The sequence below is a fragment of the Ornithorhynchus anatinus genome, chromosome 17, assembly GCF_004115215.2.
Source record: "Ornithorhynchus anatinus isolate Pmale09 chromosome 17, mOrnAna1.pri.v4, whole genome shotgun sequence".
Lineage (NCBI taxonomy): Eukaryota > Metazoa > Chordata > Mammalia > Monotremata > Ornithorhynchidae > Ornithorhynchus > Ornithorhynchus anatinus.
The window spans coordinates 9,367,205-9,384,651 of NC_041744.1; the positions used below are offsets into that span (position 1 = coordinate 9,367,205).

The window sequence follows — 17,447 nt, forward strand, 5'->3', positions numbered from 1 at the left end:
ATGATCGAATGAATAAATGAATGAAGCACTTAGTCCAGTGCTCTGCACATAGAGATAATACATACGATTGGACGAATGAATGAATGAATGAAGCGCTAGTCCAGAGCTCTGCCCGTAGTAGGCGCTCAATACATACGTTGGAATGAATAAATGAAGCGCTTAGTCCAGTGCTCTGCACATAGAGATAATACATTCGATTGGACGAATGAATGAAGCGCTTAGTCCAGTGCTCCGCACACGGTAGGCGCTCGGTATGTGTTCATTCAATAGTATTTATTGAGCGCTTACTAGGTGCGGAGCACTGGACTAAGCGCTTGGGATGAACGAGTCGGCAACAGATAGAGACGGTCCCTGCCGTTGGACGGGCTTACGGTCTAATCTGGGGAGACGGACAGACGAGAACAGTGGCGATAAATAAGAGTCAAGGGGAAGAACATCTCGTAAAAACAATGGATTGAAAGAGTGAGTGAGTGAGTGAGTGAGTGAGTGAGTGAGTGAGTGAGTGAGTGAGTGAGTGAGTGAGTGAGTGAAAAGGACCGATCCTTCTCCTGTCCATGGGCAGGGTGGGCGGGGCGGTTCCCGGCGGGGCCGCGAGGGGGCGCGCCCCGACTCCCGACTCCGCCCCTTTTGTGGGGGGCGGTGACGTCACCGCCCGGCGGCCAATCAGAGCCGGAGGGCTGCGTTCAAACGGCGGCGGGTAAAGGCGGCGGAGGGGTCGGGGGTTCGAGGGACCTGCGTTCGAGGGGTTCCCCCCGGGACCCCCAGCATGTGGCGGGCGGCCCACCCCAGCCCCCCGCACACGCCGCAGCCGGTGAGTCCGCGGGCCCCTCCCCCCTTCCATCATTCCCTCCCGCTTCTGGGGCGCCCGCCGCCGGCGCGGGTCGTGGGTTCGAATCCCGCCCGTCAGCCGGCTGACCTGCCCCGCCAGCCCTCCGGGCGACGACCCCATTAGCTCGGATCGCCCCCCGACGAGTGCTTGGCACGTCGTTCGTTCCTTCGATTCATTCGATAGTATTTATTGAGCGCTGCCTCTGTGCAGAGCGCCGGACTAAGCGCTTGGAATGGACAGGTCGGCAACAGATAGAGACGGTTCCCGGCCCTTGGACGGGCTCACGGTCTAATCGAGAAGCAGCCGCGGGGCTCAGTGGAAAGAGCCCGGGCTGGGGAGTCAGAGGTCGTGGGTTCCAATCCCGCCTCTGCCGCTTGGCAGTTGGTATTTGTTAAGCGCTTACTATAATGCGGGGCACTGTTCTAAGCGCTGGGGGAGATACAAGGTCATCAGGTGGTCCCACGTGAGGCTCCCAGTCTTCATCCCCATTTGACAGATGAGGTCACTGAGGCACCGAGAAGTGAAGTGACTTGCCCACGGTCACCCAGCTGACAAGTGGCGGAGCCGGGATTCGAACCCATGACCTCTGACTCCCAAGCCCGGGCTCTTTCCGCTGAGCCACCTGCTTCTCTGAGCAGAGGGAGGGAGGGAGAAGGGGGAATGCGGAGGGAAAGGGAGGGCTCAGTCTTGATCTCCATTTTACAGATGAGATAACTGAGGCCCAGAGAAGGGAAGTGACTTAGCCAAGGCCCCACGGTGGAGCCCAGATCAGAACCCCGTGGGATTAGACTCCCTGGTCCGTGCTCTACCCATTTGGCCTCGCTGCTTCTCAGCCCAAGACGGTGCATTGAGGGAATGGAGCTGGCAGAGTGGCATAACGAATACCATCATCATTATTATTATTATTACCCGGGCTCCTAATTCTCTCTTTCTTTTTTTTCCTCTCGACTCAGAAGAAGCCCTGGCAAGTCAGGAAACCTGGCGTATTGGGTTGAACTCTCCCTAGCGCTTAGTGCAACGCTCTGCACACGGCACTCAGTGAATACGATAGATTCATTACTCCGTGCCTCAACTGCCTCATCGTTAAAATGGGGATGGAGACTGTGAGCCCCACGTGGGACAACCTGATGACCTTGTATCTACCAGTGCTTAGAACAGTGCTTGGCATGTAGTAAGTGCTTAACAAACACCGACATTTTTATTTATTCATTCAATAGTATTTATTGAGCGCTTACTATGTGCAGAGCGCTGTACTAAGCACTTGGAATGTACAAATCGGTAACAGATAGAGACAGTCCCTGCCCTTTGACGGGCTTACGGTCTAATCGGGGGAGACGGACAGACAAGAACAATAGCGATAAATAAAATCAAGATTCTGTTAGATTTATTCTAATCCTGGTTTATATTAGAAAAAATTAGATTTATCCTAATTCCGGCTCTGCCGCTTGCCTGCTGTGTGATTTTCGGCAAGTCACTTCACTGCTCTGGGCCTCGGTCTCCTTCTTCTGTAAAATGGGGATTCACTACCTGTCTTTGCTCCCTCTTAGACTGAGGATCAGAGTGTGTGTCCCATCTGATTCCGTCCACCCCGGCGCTTAGTACGGAGCTTGACCCATAGTAAGCGTTTCAGAAATGCAGTTTTCATTAAATCTCTTCTGCCAGTCTTCCCTGCCTCTTCTCTTCCCCGCTACCTCAGTCACGGGCAGTATCGGGTGAGAAGCAGCATGGCGCAGTGGATAGAGCAGGGGCCTGGGAGTCAGAGGGTCATGGATTCGAATTCCAGCTCTGCCACTTGTCTGCTGTATGACCGTGGGCAAGTCACTTCACTTCTCTGCCTCAGTGACCTCATCTGTAAAGTGGGGTTTGAAATTGGGAGCCCCACATGGGACAGGGACTGTGTCCAACTCGATTTGCTTGTATCCACCCCGGTTCTTAGTACGGTTCTTGGCACAGAGCACTTAATGAATACCATCATCATTATTATTATTATTACCCGGGCTCCTAATTCTCTCTTTCTACTAATTCTCTCTTTTTTTTCCTCTCGACTCAGAAGAAGTCCTCCAACCGGAACCCCCTCCAGGAGCTTCTCCTGCAACCTTGTACCCTCCAGGACCCCGGCAAAAATGCTCTCGCGTGCTCCTCGTTGACCCCGATGCTGGACAGGCTCCGGCTCCGGGTGAGACCGACGGTCCCTGGACTGGACTCTTCCGTGGGTGGGGGCTCCACCCTGACCGGGAAACTAGAGGATAGAGTGCCGGAGCTGCAAAATAATTAACGAGGTCTCCTACTTCTGTGCACGGTCCCCTGCCTATTATCTGTGCCAGTGGAGGAGAGCCCGGCCCTGGCACAGGGAGGTTCTTCTGAGACTTGCAACCCTCTCAAGCCGTGGGCTTCGGTCTCCTCCCCCTGCCAACCTTTGGCTGAGCTGGGGAGGCGCAGAGATGGGGCTGAATTGGAGTTTCAGTCCCTTGCCCTTTTCCTGCTTGATTTTGGTGGTGGAGGGGGGCGGCTGGCCGGCGGCGAAGGGACCACGAGGTGAGCTGTGGGAGGAGAAGCGAGAGCGGCAGGAAAAGGCCAGTGGAAAGAGCACAGACCTGGGAGTCAGAGGACCTGGTTCTAAGCCCACCTCCGCCGCTTGTCCGCTGCGTGATCTTGGGCAAGTCACTTCACTTCTGTGGACCTCAGCTCCCTCACCTGTAAAATGGGGATTAAGACTGTCAGCCCCTTGTAGGATAGGGATTGTGTCCAATCTGATTACCTTTTATCCAGCCCAACGCTTAGTACAGTGCCTGACACATAATAGGCACTTAATAGAGGCCACGATTATTATTATTCTAATTCGAGCTCTGCCAGGTGTTTGCTCTATGACCTAAGGCAAGTCATTTAAATTCTCTGTGCCTCAGTTACCTCACCTGTAAAACAGGGATTAAATCTTCCTCCCTCCTACTAAGACTGGGAGCCCATTGTGGGACAGGGACTGCGTCCAACCTGATTAAATTGTATCTAGCCCGGTGCTCAGAGCAGCGCTTGGCACATAGTAAATCCTTAACAAGTGCCATAATAATAGTAAAAATGACCCCCGAAAGTGCTAAAAGTCTTTCACCGGTTACCTAGTTTTTCTCATCCCAAGGTGCCTCTGAAGGAGGAGAGAAGGAATATGTAGTAATGTTCTCTCAGGGGAAACAGGCTCAGAACGACCAAGGGGCTTGCTTACCGTTTTAGAATTAATAACGGAATTGGATCGAGAAATTAGGTTTCATAACTAGGTGGTTTTCTCCCCGTTAATAAGGTAGAGTTCAGGGTCAAGAGTCTTGATCTCTGCGCTTGCTGTGGGGGTCCCCAGGCAGGGGTCCTCCCCACACCCCAAAGACTGATGATCACCCTATTATATTATATCGCATTCTCCCAAGATCTCAGTACAGTGCTCCGCACACAGTAAGTGCTCAATAAAGGTGATTGATTATTGCCCTTCTAATAATAATAACTGGTATTTTTTCAGGCACTGTACTGAGCACTTAGGTGGATACTAGTAAATTGGGTTGGGCACAGTCCCTGTCCCACGAGGAGCTCACAGTCTTAATCCCCATTGTACAGAGGAGATAACTGAGGCCCAGTGAAGTGACTTACCCAAGGTCACACAGCAGATTGTCGCCCTGGATGGAAACTAGCGGGGCAGCTGTGCTCTCTGGGGTAGTTTCCCCCTGGCTGGCTGGGAGCTTGCGCAACTTGGAGCCAGTGGGTGTCCAGCTTCAACTCCTCTAGACCGTAAGCTCCTTGAATCTACCACCTCGGTTGTTTTGTCCTCTCCCAAGCGCTTAATACAGTGCTCTCCACCCAAGCAAGGGCTCTGTGAATACCAGTGACTGAATGGTTGACGTTTTGGCGGATCTCCCACTTCCTGACTCCTTTGCTTCCCTCGGCAGGAGGCCTGCAGCCCTCTGACTCCCCTGAAGCCTCCCTTGACCGTCTGGCCCGACTTGGCCCCGGAGCTGCCTGGCAGTCTCGAGAAGAGGACAGAGGCCGGTCCGTCTGATGCGGAGGAGCAGCTGATCCCCAGGAACAGTTCGACTCCCCGCGTCTCCACCGAGGTTCTTGACCCTAGTCTTCAGTCCCAGGCCTCGGCCCCCTCTCCCGTCCAGGATAAGTCCGGAGGGGAGTGGGAGTTTTTTACCCGCTGGGAGCCGGATGCTCCTGATGTGGGCCAGGCGGAAGCTGGGAAAGAAGCCAGTAGCATCTCCCTGGACCCATGTTTGGCCTTGGCGCAGGCCCGCTCGCCCAGCTCTCAGGTCGCTAAGGAATGTGAGCCTACCAAAGACGTGGAGGCAGCTGGCCCGGAGGTCAGCTCTTTGGATGATGCCGTGGCCGGTCCTGAGGGCGCCGGTCCGCCCCGCCACCTCGCTGCGGCCCCTTCCCTGCCTTGTTCCGAGCCGCAGGAGCGGGACTCCCGGGAGAGCCCCGAAAGGGCCAGGACCGAGGCTGCCTCTGGGACCCTTTCTGACAGCTCCCTTCTGTCTTCCACCGTCCTGGGTCCGCCAGGTTTGCCGGCCACCGACGCCCCTGCCGGCCCAGGGACGGGTGATACGGAGCCGTTGGCTCCGGGTGGAGGAGACGCAGACCCTCCCGGGGCGGAAGAGCCTACGTCTGGCGCCGAGACTCCCGCCGGAGGTGGCCGCCGGACTCCGGTGACCAGCACGGGGACCCAGGTGTCCCCTTTCTCTTGGCTGGAGAAGGGTGTGAACACCTCGGCCTTGTGGGAAAGCCTGTGTCCGAACTTCACCCTCCCCTCCGGGCTGCGGGAGGTCGGGGCCGGCACCACGCCCATCCCCAAGTGCTCAGTGGGCACTTGGCTCACCCCCCCGGCCTTCTCGGAGAAGAACGTGAACACGGCTCGGGCCTGCACCCAGGACAACGCCGCCGAGACGGACTCTCTCCTGTGGTGGTACGGAGGCCCAGGCCCACCTCTCTCCCCATCCTTCCCCCGTCCCCCGGTTGTCTCTCAGGCTCTCCATCTCTGTCTCCCTCTCTCTTTCTCTCTCGCCCCATCTCCGGCTTGCAGCCTGCCCCCCGATCTGAACGCCCTGTCCCGCCGGGAGTTGGAGGATCGCCTGCTGAGCTCCCTCATCATCCTGGAGGCCCTGTCGGGCCAGCTGCGGGCCTGGCAGACGCAAGGCACGGCCCCTCCCCCCAAGCCCCCTAGCCGGCGTGACGGCAGCACGCAGACAGACGTCACCTCTCTCCCTGAGGTAAGAGGGCCGGAGACCTCCCCCGGACCCTGGAGACCCCAGGGACAGTCCCTTCCTCTTGAGGTTGTCAAGGTCCGGGGTGGTGTCCAGCGGGGTTGCAGAATTTGACTGAATGAAAATGGGATAGAGTCTGGAGGAAGTAGGGACTGGAGGGGCGGGGGAAACGTGAGGGAACTCTTTGGGTGAGGGCAGGGTAGAGGATTGGGTTGGGAGGAAGACCCTCTCTGGTGTCCCTTCTGCGGGCCCCGCTCTCCTCTCTGCCTCTTTCTTTGGACCCTCCCAAAGGGAGCTAGGACACTGTTCTGGAAGCCAAGGCCTGGGAATTGGGGCAGGGGGGTTTCATTTACGGTCAATTGCATTTACTGAGCGCTTACTATATGCAGGGCACCGTGCTATGGTGTCACTTGCCCGTTTGGCTGCTCCCAGGGGCTTAATCCAGGACGCCACTGCCAGAGGGTGCCTAATGAATGCTACTGAAGAAGAGAAGAGAGAAGAGAAGCTGATGCTGGGGGACCACTAGAGCAGAACTAAAGAGGGAAATGACCTCTTCTCCCTGTCCAAAGCCCCTGCCGCTCGGTTGCCTGCATTATACTAATCTCGTCACTCGCCTGGCCGCTCTATTCCACGGCACCCCACGTCCCGCTGGGGACACGCAGAGCACCCGAGCTTCCTGACACACGGGGAAGAGGGGTCGCCCCCCTACCTCTCCCCAGAAGGAAGCAAAGGCTTTGGGGGCTCTGGGAAAAATCAGCAGCTTTGCCAGTGAAGCTTCAGGGTGGAGGAGAGGTCAGCTCAAGTTGCTTTTCAGTGGCAAGCTGCTGACCCAGCATGAGTCAGCATGGCTGCCCTCCCTCTCGGCCCCGCTCCCCAAAAGCTCCGCGGCCTAACCGACCCCCACGTGTCCGACCCTCCGGCAGAATTCTCCCCCGGGCCTGTTCCCCACCCCCGGGGCACCCATCCTGGAGCCCAGGGGCAGCAGTATGATTTGACCAGCCTGCGTGCCCCTGGGGCCCTGCGCCAGACCACAGGTGCAGAGTCGGTGCGGCAGTTGCCTTCCTTAGGCACCCTCTGGCAGCGGCGTCCTGGATTAAGCCCCTGGGAGCAGCCAAACGGGCAAGTGACACCGTAGCACGGTGCCCTGCATATAGTAAGGGCTCAGTAAATGCAACTGACCGACTGACAAGCAACTTCCACCGTTGTGGGTTCCGTCCTCAGAAGGAGCATCTCTACCAGACGCTGTATATCCGGGCGGCGGAGAAACTCCAGGACCTGAAGCGGAACCGGGAATGTGAGCGGGAGCTGGAGCAGGCCAGGAGCGCTATGGTGCGTGTGGAGCTGGCCATTCTGCTTCCCTGGTCCGATTCTTGCCCGCTGTCCCCGTGGTAACCGTGGATACCTTGGGAGGGGTAAATGGAGGCCTGCAGGGTGGAGGGTGGCTGGGGCCTCCCCTGGAACCTCCCTGAGGGTAGGGACTTCGTCTATTAAGACTTTTGAACCCCTCTAGAGAGCGCAGTACGGTGCTGTGCTTTATAAATCCTGTTGGCGGACTGACGGATAAGTGGTGGTTGGCCACATTGATCTGAGGTCCACGTTTCCCTCTCCTTCCGAAAAAACAGTTTGTCCTGCATGAAGCGTATTTTGGGTGCGCAGTAACCTCCCCTACCCCCCAGCTTCCTGTGGTTGTCTGGGACCTAACTCTCTCTGCTCTCTAGAGCCTGACTTTCTCCTTGCCCCCCACAGCAATCCTTGACGCTGGAATCCCAGGAGCTTCTGTCCCTGCTTAGCTCGTCTCTGCGGACCTTGAAGGAGGACCGGGCGGCGGTGCACCAGGAGGTGGGCGGAGGGCGGGCCCGGGGGGAAGGAGCTGGCGGGGAGGAGGAGCGGGGTATCCCGGAGGGAACCAGGGACCTTTGGGTTTGGTTTTGCAGTGCGATCAGGTGGAGTCCGTGGTCTCTCAGTGCCAGCTTGTGGTGGAGCACGCCAAGGCCACCCTCCAGCGTTTCCGAGAGGAGCGGGATCAAGCGATGTGCCGGGAGGAGGAGGCCCTTCGAGGGAAGGAGGCGGTGAGGCCCTGGCCCTGGCCCTGGGGCCGGACTCCTTGGGGCGGTGGACAGTCGGCATTTATCGCTAGGACCCCTCCTGTTTCTTGGGCTTTTGAAGAGTCTCCAGCGCCCCAGGTTGCCAGCGGGGGCAAGAGGTCATGGGGTGGGACAGGCTCTCTCTAGTTGGTGGATTGGTAAGTGGGAGGGTCCCAGCCTCTCCTTTGGGGTGAGGTGCCAATAAAAATCGACTCTCCTGAGTTGTAAATGCCTCTTCTAAACTGAAGCTCAATGTGGGTAGGGAATGTGCCTGTTTATTGTTATATCGTATTCTCCCAAGTGCTTAGTACAGTACTTTCCACACAATGAGTGCTCAGTCAATACGACTGAATGAATGAACATCTCTTACCGCGACCAGGCCAAGACAGTGCTGGAGGTCTTCTGTGCTCATTCCAGTCAACGCATCAGCCAACTCCAGCAGGACCTGGCTTCCCAGCAGGAGCTCTGTGGCCTTCTGAGAGAAGCCCAGGCCCAGCAGGTGAGGGGGCCGGGCCGGGAGGGCTCCTGCACCCCGCCTCACGACTTCCGAGACGGTTTCCTCGGGCCTTCCTGCCCGATGGTGACCTCCCCCCGCCCCCGGCAGGAATCCGCTCATCAGGAACAAGGGGAGGTGGTCCGGCAGGCCGAGGTTCTGGCTTCCACCATGCAGGAGGACTGGCTAGCGATGCAGTTAAACGTAAGTGTCGATGTTCCCCTCTTAGGTGCCTCACCTCCCTCGGGCAGACCTTAACCACGTGCACCCCCACCCCTTCCTTCCTATCCCGTCCTCCCCTGGCCTCAGCAGTATGCGACGTGGGCAGCTCTGTTGAAGCGGAGTCACTCCCTGATGGAGCGGCTGGCAGCCGAGAGCCACCGAGCCCTGCGGGAACACGGTGCCCTGCGGCAGGAGCGGGACGAGGCGGTCAAAGAGAGGGAGCAGGTAAAGAAGTGGAAGACAGCCCCGTCCCTCCCCCCTATAATGGATTCCCCCTCCCCACAATCCTGGAAAGCTTCTCCCCCTTCTTGCAGTGGACTGTAAGCTCATTGTGGGCATGGAACATGTTTATTGTTAAACTGTAGTCTTCCAAGTGCTTAGTACAATGCTCTGCACATCGTAAGCACTCAATAAATACCTTTGACTGACTGACTGAATGACTGGGTCTCTGGGACAACCAGCTCGATTTTTGTCCCACCCATGGCGTCGGGCTCCCTCTGCACCCAAAAGGCCGGGTTTTATCCTGGACGGTAGGCCCCCCCATCTTCTGGTTTTGTTTTTTGTTTTTCTATTCAATGATATTAAGTGCTTACAATCTATCAATGGTATTTATCGGGCGCTTACTATGTGCAGAGCACTGTATTAAGCACTTGAGAGAGTACAGTCCAACAGAACTGTTTTAAGTGCTGTGGGAGATACAAAGCTGGTCAGATTGGGACACAGTCCCCGTCCCACATGGGGCTCACAGTCTTAATCCCCATTTTACAGATGAGGGAACTGAGGCCCAGAGAAGTCAAGCGACTTGCCCAAAGTCACACAGCAGCAGACAAGAGGTGGAGCCGGGGTTAGAACCCAGCTCCTTCTGACTTCCAGGCCTGTGCTCTATCTAGTAGGCCACTCTGCTTCTCCAATTTCCTGTATGGGCCCGACCCAGGAAGAGCAATGTATTCATTCCGCTGCTTCTCTCCAGGTTTCCAAGCAGCTGGCTGAGGTCTCTGCTCAGTGGGAGGACAGCAAGAGTCAAATGGAGCAGTTGGCATTGGAAAATGGCCGGCTGGCACAAGGTTGGTGTCCAGGCAGGGGCTAGTCTGTGGAGCTGAAGGGCCTGACCCCTCCACAGCGGCACCCTGGGCACTACCCTTCCAGTACCCTTTGAAACTTGGCATGAGACCTACTTCCTGCTCGAGCTGGCTGCAGAAGTCTGGGCTCACGCCAGTTGGCGTCCAGTCCCACCCTGACTCTCCCTCCGTGATCCTATAGGTGCCCCAGGAGTCTGGGCTGCCCTGGGAGGGAGGGAGGCTTGTGTTCTGCGGTCTCCCGAGGGATCACTGAAGCACTCTCACCCTCTCCAGATCTGCACGCCCACCTCCAGACCCTGGCCAGGACAGAGGGCCAGCTAGAGGCCCTGCAAGGCCAGCACGCTGGCTGTGCCCAGGACCTGGCCGCCAAGGATGAAGCCCTGGCCCAACTGGCCCTGGACCGGGAGGAGCAGGAGGTCCGGTGAGTAGCGCCTGCTGATCCACTCTGGGAGGCTGCTGCTCCATCGTTCTGAGCCTGTCAGGACATTCGGGGTCTCTGGGAGGTGGGGAGAGGGCTCGGGCGAGTCCCGGCCCAGCAGGGCTTTAAAGGCGGTCGGAGGTGGATGGGGACGATGGTGCCGAGGGGTACCGGGCCGGGCTGACGGGCTGAAACTTGAGCTTTGGCAGATGGCAATGGGAAGAAGCTGTGCTGCGGCGGGCTAATGAGGAGCTGCGCGAACAGCAGGCGGCCCTGGCCAGGGAGGTCCGGGACCTGAGGGAGAGCCTCGAGGTAAAGCCTGGATAACCTCAGCCCCACACCACTGTACCACTGTATGTACATACCCGGAATGGATTTGATTATATTATTCATTCAGTCGTATTTATTGAGTGCTCACTGTGTGCAGAACACTGTACTGAGCGCTTGGAATGTACAATTCGGGAACAGTTAGAGACAATCCGTGCCCAACAACGTGCTCACAGTCTGAAAAGGGGGGAACAGATAAGACAAGTAGTCAGGCATATTAGTGTCTGTCTCCTGTTCTAGACTATCAGCTTGGTGTGGGCAGGGAATATGTCAGCCAATCCTGTTATATTCTTACATTTTCTCCCCATCGCTTAGTATAGTGCTCTGCACACAGTAAGCGCTCAATAGATACGATCGAATGACAACTCTGCGAAGGAGCGGCTTTGCCCCAGGCTGGCAGTCCCTGGGGGCAGTTGGAGGTTGGGACAGAGGCCTGGGAGGAGGGCCCGGGCCCCTTCCCTTCTCTTCCCTTCCCTTTCCAGCCTGCTCTCTTTCTCTCCCCAACCTCTTCTCCCAGTTCATGGATCAGGAAAGCCAGGTGACTCACAGCGAGCTGGCCACGGTCGAGTCCCAGCTGAAGACCACGCTATCGGTGCACCGCGAGCAGAAGCTGCAGTGCGAGGAACTAAAGGACACGGTGGAGAATCTGCTGTAAGGCTGCCAGACCACCCCCACCCCGGCCAGACCCCCAGGAACCGTGCCTTCTCTGTCGTCCTTGGATGCTGGGCCTCCCAGCAGAGCCCCTCCCCCGGAATCCCACCATCACCACCACCTTTTTTTTAAAAAAAAATGGCATTTATTGAACGTTCACTGTGTGCCAAGTACTGTTCTAAGCACTGGGTTAGATACAAGCTAATTATGTCCATGTCCCACATGAGGCTTGCAGTCTTGATCCCCATTTTGCAGATGAGGGAAATGAGGCCCAGAGAAGTGCCTTGCCCCAGGTCACACAGCGGAAAAGTGGCGCAGCCAGGATTAGAACAAAGGTCATAGATTCTAATGCCAGCTCCGCCACTGGTCTGCTGTGTGGCTTGGACAACTCACTTAACTTCTCTGTGCCTCAGTTACCTCATTTTTAAAATGGGGTTAAGACTGAGCCCATGTGGGACAGGGACTGTGTCCAACACGATTTGCTCGTATCCACCCCCGCGCTTAGTACAGTGCCTGGTACATAGTAAGTGCTTGACAGATACCACAATTATAATTATTATTAGTAGCACCATTTGAGCTGTTTTCTGGCCGAGGTGAGTCGGTGGGGCAGGGGCGCTGACTCGAATTCTTCCGGGTCTCCAGGGCCGAGCAGGTGTCTTCCAAAGCGGAGGCTGGGGAGCTGCAGGTGCAGTTGGAGAAGATGCGTCAGGGCGCCCTGGGCCTGGGCTCGCTCACCGCAAGCTTGCACGGCCTCACGCTCTCGCTCCGAGCAGCCCTGCGGGAGGACGAGCAGGAGGTAGGAGCCTGGCCCGAGGGCTGGCGGTGGCCTTCCCGCAGACAGGCCGTCCCCGTGCTCGTGTCCCATCTGGAGTCTGCCCCAGGCACCCTAGCCCAACTCCTGAGAAGACTGAGAGCTCATGGGGGACAGCGAATGTGTCCAACTCATCAACTTACATCTCCCCTAGCGCTTAGGACGGTGCTTGACACATAGTAAGCGCTTAACAAGAACCTTAATAATAAGGCTGGTGCTCTGACTCCTTCTTGCCTGCTTAGGGGGAGCGAGGGATCCCCGCTTTGAGCACAGCCTGCACTCCTGCTCGGCGGCCACCCCCACCTGATGACAGCACCTTTCTGGGCAGCGTCCTGCGAGCAGTGGCAGGAGAAAGTAAGCGGTCCCGTGGTAGGTGGAGAGGTCCGTCCACTCCTTCGGATTCCTCGGGCCAATCACTCTGCCCCTCTCTGCGGGCTTAGACCTCCTCATACGGACCGGCACCAAAAAGCCGGCCCCGAGCCCAGCCCTGTCTGACTGGCACGGTGGCTGGGGTCAATCAATTGTACTTATTGAGTGCATGCTGTGTGCAGAGCACTGTACTTGGAAGATTATAATATAACAATATAACAGACACATTCCCTGCCCACAATTGAGCTTACCGTCTAGAGAGAGACACAGACATGAAATAAATTCAGATTTAGGTACAGAAGTGCTGTGGGGCTGGGAGGTGGGGGTGAATAGAGGGAGCAAGTCGGGGGACGCGGAAGGGAGTGGAAGGAAAGGAAAAGAGGACTTAGTGAGGGAAGGCCTCTTGGAGGAGTTATGCCTTCAATAAGGCTTTGAAAGGGAGAAGAGTAATGGTCGGATATGAGGAAAGAGGGTGTTCCAGGGTCAGGGATTGGAGTTAGGGTTTTGTCCCAGCGTACGACTGTAGGTCTTAGGCACTCCAGACTCTCACACGCAGATGGAACAGAACCTCTGGGGCTTGGGGGTCTCTTGGCCTGAGGAGGCTGGACCAGGAGGGTGCCAGCTAGTGGGCCCAGGCATGGGTCTGTACAGGCCTGGACAGTGGGATAGTGCCCCTTCAAGATGGTGCCCCTGTCTAGATCAAGATCCTGAAATGTGGGTTCTGGGTAGACTGGCTTCCCTCCATTTTCCATCCCCCACTTCACCCCAGGGGAGACTGCTGGGTTGACGTAACCTCGGGAGAAGAGACCTGACTTGTGTTTTTCTTCCAGAGCCCGTTCCCGGCCCCGTTCCTGGCCCTGTCCCCTCTCTCGGGAGTCACAGCAGTGCCTTTACGAGGGTAGAACCAGCAATGCCCTCCAAACTGGCAGGTGAGGCCTGGGATTCCTCCCTCTTCCAGCCTTCCCTGCTCCTCTGTGGAAGGCAGGCACGGCAGTCCCCAGAGCGTCCCTGATCTTGTGTAGAAAAATTTGGATCGGGTGTCTTTGGGAAATGACAAGGTTTACCAGTATCGACTATGGGTCCTTTGTCCTAACTAGGTTTCTGGCTACCTTTTTTTTTGTTGTTTTTTCTTTTAATGGTATTAATTAAGCTCTTATTATGTACCAGGTACTGAACTAAGCACTGGGGTAGATATGAGCTAATCAGGTTGGACATGGTGCCTGTCCCACATAGGGACAGTCCCACATATGTCCCACATAGGGCTCACAGTCTTAGTTCCCATTTTACAGCTGAGCGAACTAAGGCATAGAGAAGTGACTTGCCCATGGTCACACCCAGCAGACAAGTGGCAGAGCCGGGATTAGAACCCAGGTCCTCCCGACACCCAGGTCCGTGCTCTATCCACTAAGCCGTGCTGCTTCTCTCTGCTTTTTGCTCCGAATTGGCCAGGGGAGCCAGCCCTGTCACCTGGGTCCACCTGCTGTAGCTTCTTCCAGTACAGTGGGGTTGGAAAGGAGACTAAGGAGGGCCTGAGGGGGATGTCGACCAAGGCCCCCCCAAACACACCCCTATCAATCGATGGAATTTATTATTATTATATTATTATAATGGTATTTTTTAAGCCCATACTATGTGCCAAGCACCGTTCTAAGCACTGGGGTGGATAAAAGATAAGATTTATCAAGCACTGTACTAAGTGTTGGGAAAGTACCCCCAACGAGCTTACAGTCTAGACCCCTAGGGCCGACCTTCTTCCCTCCTACCTCCCCACAGGTCACGGGTCCCCTGAGAGTCCAGACATAGAGAGGAGCCTGGCTGAGCTGGAATCTCTGGTTTCAGAGCTCCAGAGCCTGGGCTCCCTGTTGAGGGAGTCTAAAGAGGAAGCCGTTGCTGCGCTCCAGCGGGAACTGTAAGTGCCAGGCCAGTGAGCGGGCCAGGGGCGATCTGGGCCTCTCCCCGGGCACAGGCCAGGGCTGAGGAAACGGGGGCCAGCGGGCTAGGTCACCTGATCTGTGGGTTCTCCCTCAGGGATGGCCTCCGGTCCCGGCTAGAGGCCGAGCAGAAGCAGCAGCGGGAGGCCCTGGCTGCCCAGGAGGCGAAGGTGGAGCAGATGAGCCAGGCCCTGTGTGTGCGCTACAAAGTGAGCCGAGGCCCGGAACTGGGGCAGCGCACGGATCTGGGGCGGCCCGGCCAGCCGGGACCGGGGCCCCTCCGGGAATCTGGGTGAAGGGGAATTTCCACCCGCTGGCCCACTTCCACCCTTCTGAGCTTCCCGTCGAGCTGCTCCCCTCTTCACCTCAGCCACAACCGGCCCCAGCGGAGAGGGAGTGGTGCCCGCTGGCTTAGGCTCAACGCCCGCCCCCTCCCCAGCACTGAGCTACCCCGCCAAGAACCACCCCCACTCACCGCTCCCTCCTTCCCCACCCCCAGCCAGCCCAAGCAAGGACAGAGAGATACCCACTGACTGAACCTCAACGGCCCCCAACTCCCCAGCGCTGAACCACCCCGCCAAGAACAACCCCCAGCTCACTGCTCCTCGGCCCTCAGTCGGCCCAAGCAAAGACAGAGTGATACCCACTGGCTGAGCATCAACCCCCCCCATTATCCCAGTCTGCTCTGGAGCAGGGTGCTGCAAGCAGCGGGGCCTAGTGGACAGAGCCCGGGCCTAGGAACCGGAGGTCCTGGGTAATCAAGACTCTGTGAGACCTTGAGCAAGTTGCCTTCTCTGAGCCTCGGTTTCCCCACCTGTAAAATGGAGATTAAATACCCACATGTGAACCCCATATGGGATAGGGACTGGGTGTGACCCAATTAACTTGTTCCTACCCCAGCCCTTAGGACAGTGTTTGACACATTGTAACGCTTAACAAATACCATTAAAAACCGCCCCGCACAAACCTCTAACTCCGAGCTTGAGTTTATGGTAGCTCCAGCCACCACTCCGTCCCGTGAAGATGTTGCCCCGCCATTCCGCCTTCCCGTCCTGAGCTCCCCTATCCTTCCCCTCCTTCCTCCTCGCTTTCTCTCCCCAGAATGAGAAGGAGCTCCAAGAAGTGATTCGACAGCAGGACAAGAAGATCCTCCAGCAGATTGATAAGAGCGGAGAAGTGACGGTGCGTGTGTGTCCGCTGTCTCCCAGTGTCCCGTTGTCTGTCGGTCCTCCCTCCCGGACCCAGGAACCCTGTGGTGTCCCCGACGGGAGGGGTGTAGGGGCCTGCTGGGTGACCCCAAACTTGCTGTCATTTCTAGGTCCTGCAGGAGGAAGTGGCCCAGCTGAGGCATCTGCTCCAGCGGGCAGAGACCAAGGCCACTGTTCTCCAGGAAGAGCTAACGTGCCAGCAGGGGCCCGGCCACCAGTCTGCCGGCCCGGACTGGATGCAGGAGAAAGTGTGGCTGCGCCAGGAGGTAAGGGCTCGGAGCGAGGTAGCACGCCCAGGGCCTCTCCGGGACCCTAGGGGCCTGGGAAGCAGGTACCTGTAAGGAGCCGTGTGGCCTAGTGGAAAGAGCCCGGGCCTGGGAGTCAGAGGACCTGGGTTCTAATCCCGGATCTGCCACTTGTTTGCTGTTGCGTGGCCTTGGGCAAGTCGTTTCACTTCTCTGTGCCTCAGTTCCCTCATCTACAAAATGGGTATTCAGTCCCTGTTCTCCTGCTTAGTCTATGTGGGACTACCCCAGTGCTTAATACAGTGCTTGGCACATAGCAAGTGCTTAACAAATACCAGTCTTTTGTTAATTGTTATTAGTCCTGGTCTGCAGCAGCCTGGGGGGCTCGGGAGGCACAGACAGCCTTTCAAAACATGTAGAGCTGTAGCATGATGCCCCCCACGCCCTCACCCGCCCACGCCCACCACCAAATTCTTTCTGCCAAGCCCAGGCCCCGGCCACGCTGACTCTCTCCCGGGCGCTTTGGCAGGTGGACAAGCTGAGGCTGCGGCTCCTGGAGGTGGAGGACGAGAAGAGCTTGCTCCTGGTCAAGTCCAAGAGCCATGTAAGTGACCGGCAGGCCTGGCCACCCCCACTGCCCTTCAGTCTCCCGAGGCCTTGGCCCCCGAGGGCTTCTCTGTGCCCCACCACCCCGTGGGTGTGGGGGACGCGTGCTGCGATGAGCTCTCGGGCCCAGGCATCACTCAGCGGCTTAGACTGTATACTCATTGTGGTCAGGAAGTGTGTCTACCAACTCTTATACTCATCCAAGCATATAGTCCATGCCCTGCACGCAGTAAGCACTCAAATATGATTGATTCCCTTCAGAGAAACGTCCTCGAGGAGAATCTGCGGCGGTCGGAGAAAGAGCTGGGGAAACTGGACACCATCATCGAGCAGATTCGGGAGGTGAGTGCTAGTTTGTGGAGAGGGATGGGGCAGCTGCTGGCGTGGAGGGTGGCGGGAAGGGGTGGCGGGGGGCGGTCCATTCTCCTGGGGATGGGGGAGTTTAATGGCCTCTCAGAAATAAGTTGCAAGACGGGGGAGGGCTCAGGCTCCATCCTACCTTGCCCCAGAGGGGAGAAATGGGGTGCTTCTTGGGCAGGGTCAGGAAGGGGTAGAGCTGAGGAGTTGGGGGATCGGGATGCAGCCCCCTTCTGAGAGTTTTCAGCAGGGTCTCTGAACTCCCGGACTCTGACCCGCCTTGGGTGACCCTCTATGGGAGGACAGGGTGGGGACTGAGTCAGGTGGCCCAAACTAACTGCACCTCTCCTTCCCTCTCTCCCTCTCTCCCCTCTGCCGCCACCCCCCAGACCCTGCTGAACATCCCCAAGGTAGTGGGGGGCTGCCGGGAGCTGCAGGGACTGCTGGAGTTACTAGGCTAATGGGTAGCCCTTCGCCCCTTCCCCTTCTACTCCCCACTTACCTTTCTGCATTTATTTGTCTAAATAAAGTTATTTCCTTAAGTTTCCTTTTCCTGTCTGTGCCAATGAAGGGAATAGAC

At 57.2% G+C, this 17,447-nt stretch overlaps 1 protein-coding gene across 4 annotated transcripts; it reads left to right on the top strand.

Annotated features, from left to right (window-relative positions):
- The first annotated feature begins 690 nt into the window (after nucleotides 1-690).
- Nucleotides 691-17,414, top strand: SPAG5 (sperm associated antigen 5). 4 transcript variants are annotated; one of them, XM_029081621.2, is made up of 24 exons: nucleotides 691-811; nucleotides 2,880-3,005; nucleotides 4,753-5,768; nucleotides 5,886-6,144; nucleotides 7,288-7,395; nucleotides 7,813-7,905; nucleotides 8,001-8,135; nucleotides 8,530-8,649; nucleotides 8,755-8,847; nucleotides 8,953-9,090; nucleotides 9,836-9,929; nucleotides 10,218-10,365; nucleotides 10,572-10,674; nucleotides 11,207-11,340; nucleotides 11,983-12,136; nucleotides 12,394-12,505; nucleotides 13,351-13,449; nucleotides 14,294-14,429; nucleotides 14,549-14,660; nucleotides 15,553-15,633; nucleotides 15,770-15,925; nucleotides 16,434-16,508; nucleotides 16,772-16,852; nucleotides 17,257-17,414. In XM_029081621.2, the coding sequence occupies exons 1-24, from the start codon at nucleotides 767-769 to the stop codon at nucleotides 17,326-17,328; spliced, it is 3,690 nt and encodes a 1,229-aa protein (XP_028937454.1). In that variant the 5' UTR covers nucleotides 691-766; the 3' UTR covers nucleotides 17,329-17,414. The 4 variants fall into 4 exon arrangements, with proteins under 4 accessions (XP_028937454.1, XP_039770497.1, XP_039770498.1 ...); XM_039914563.1 differs by having other exon boundaries at nucleotides 8,956-9,090; XM_039914564.1 differs by having other exon boundaries at nucleotides 2,883-3,005.
- The last annotated feature ends 33 nt before the right edge of the window (nucleotides 17,415-17,447 follow it).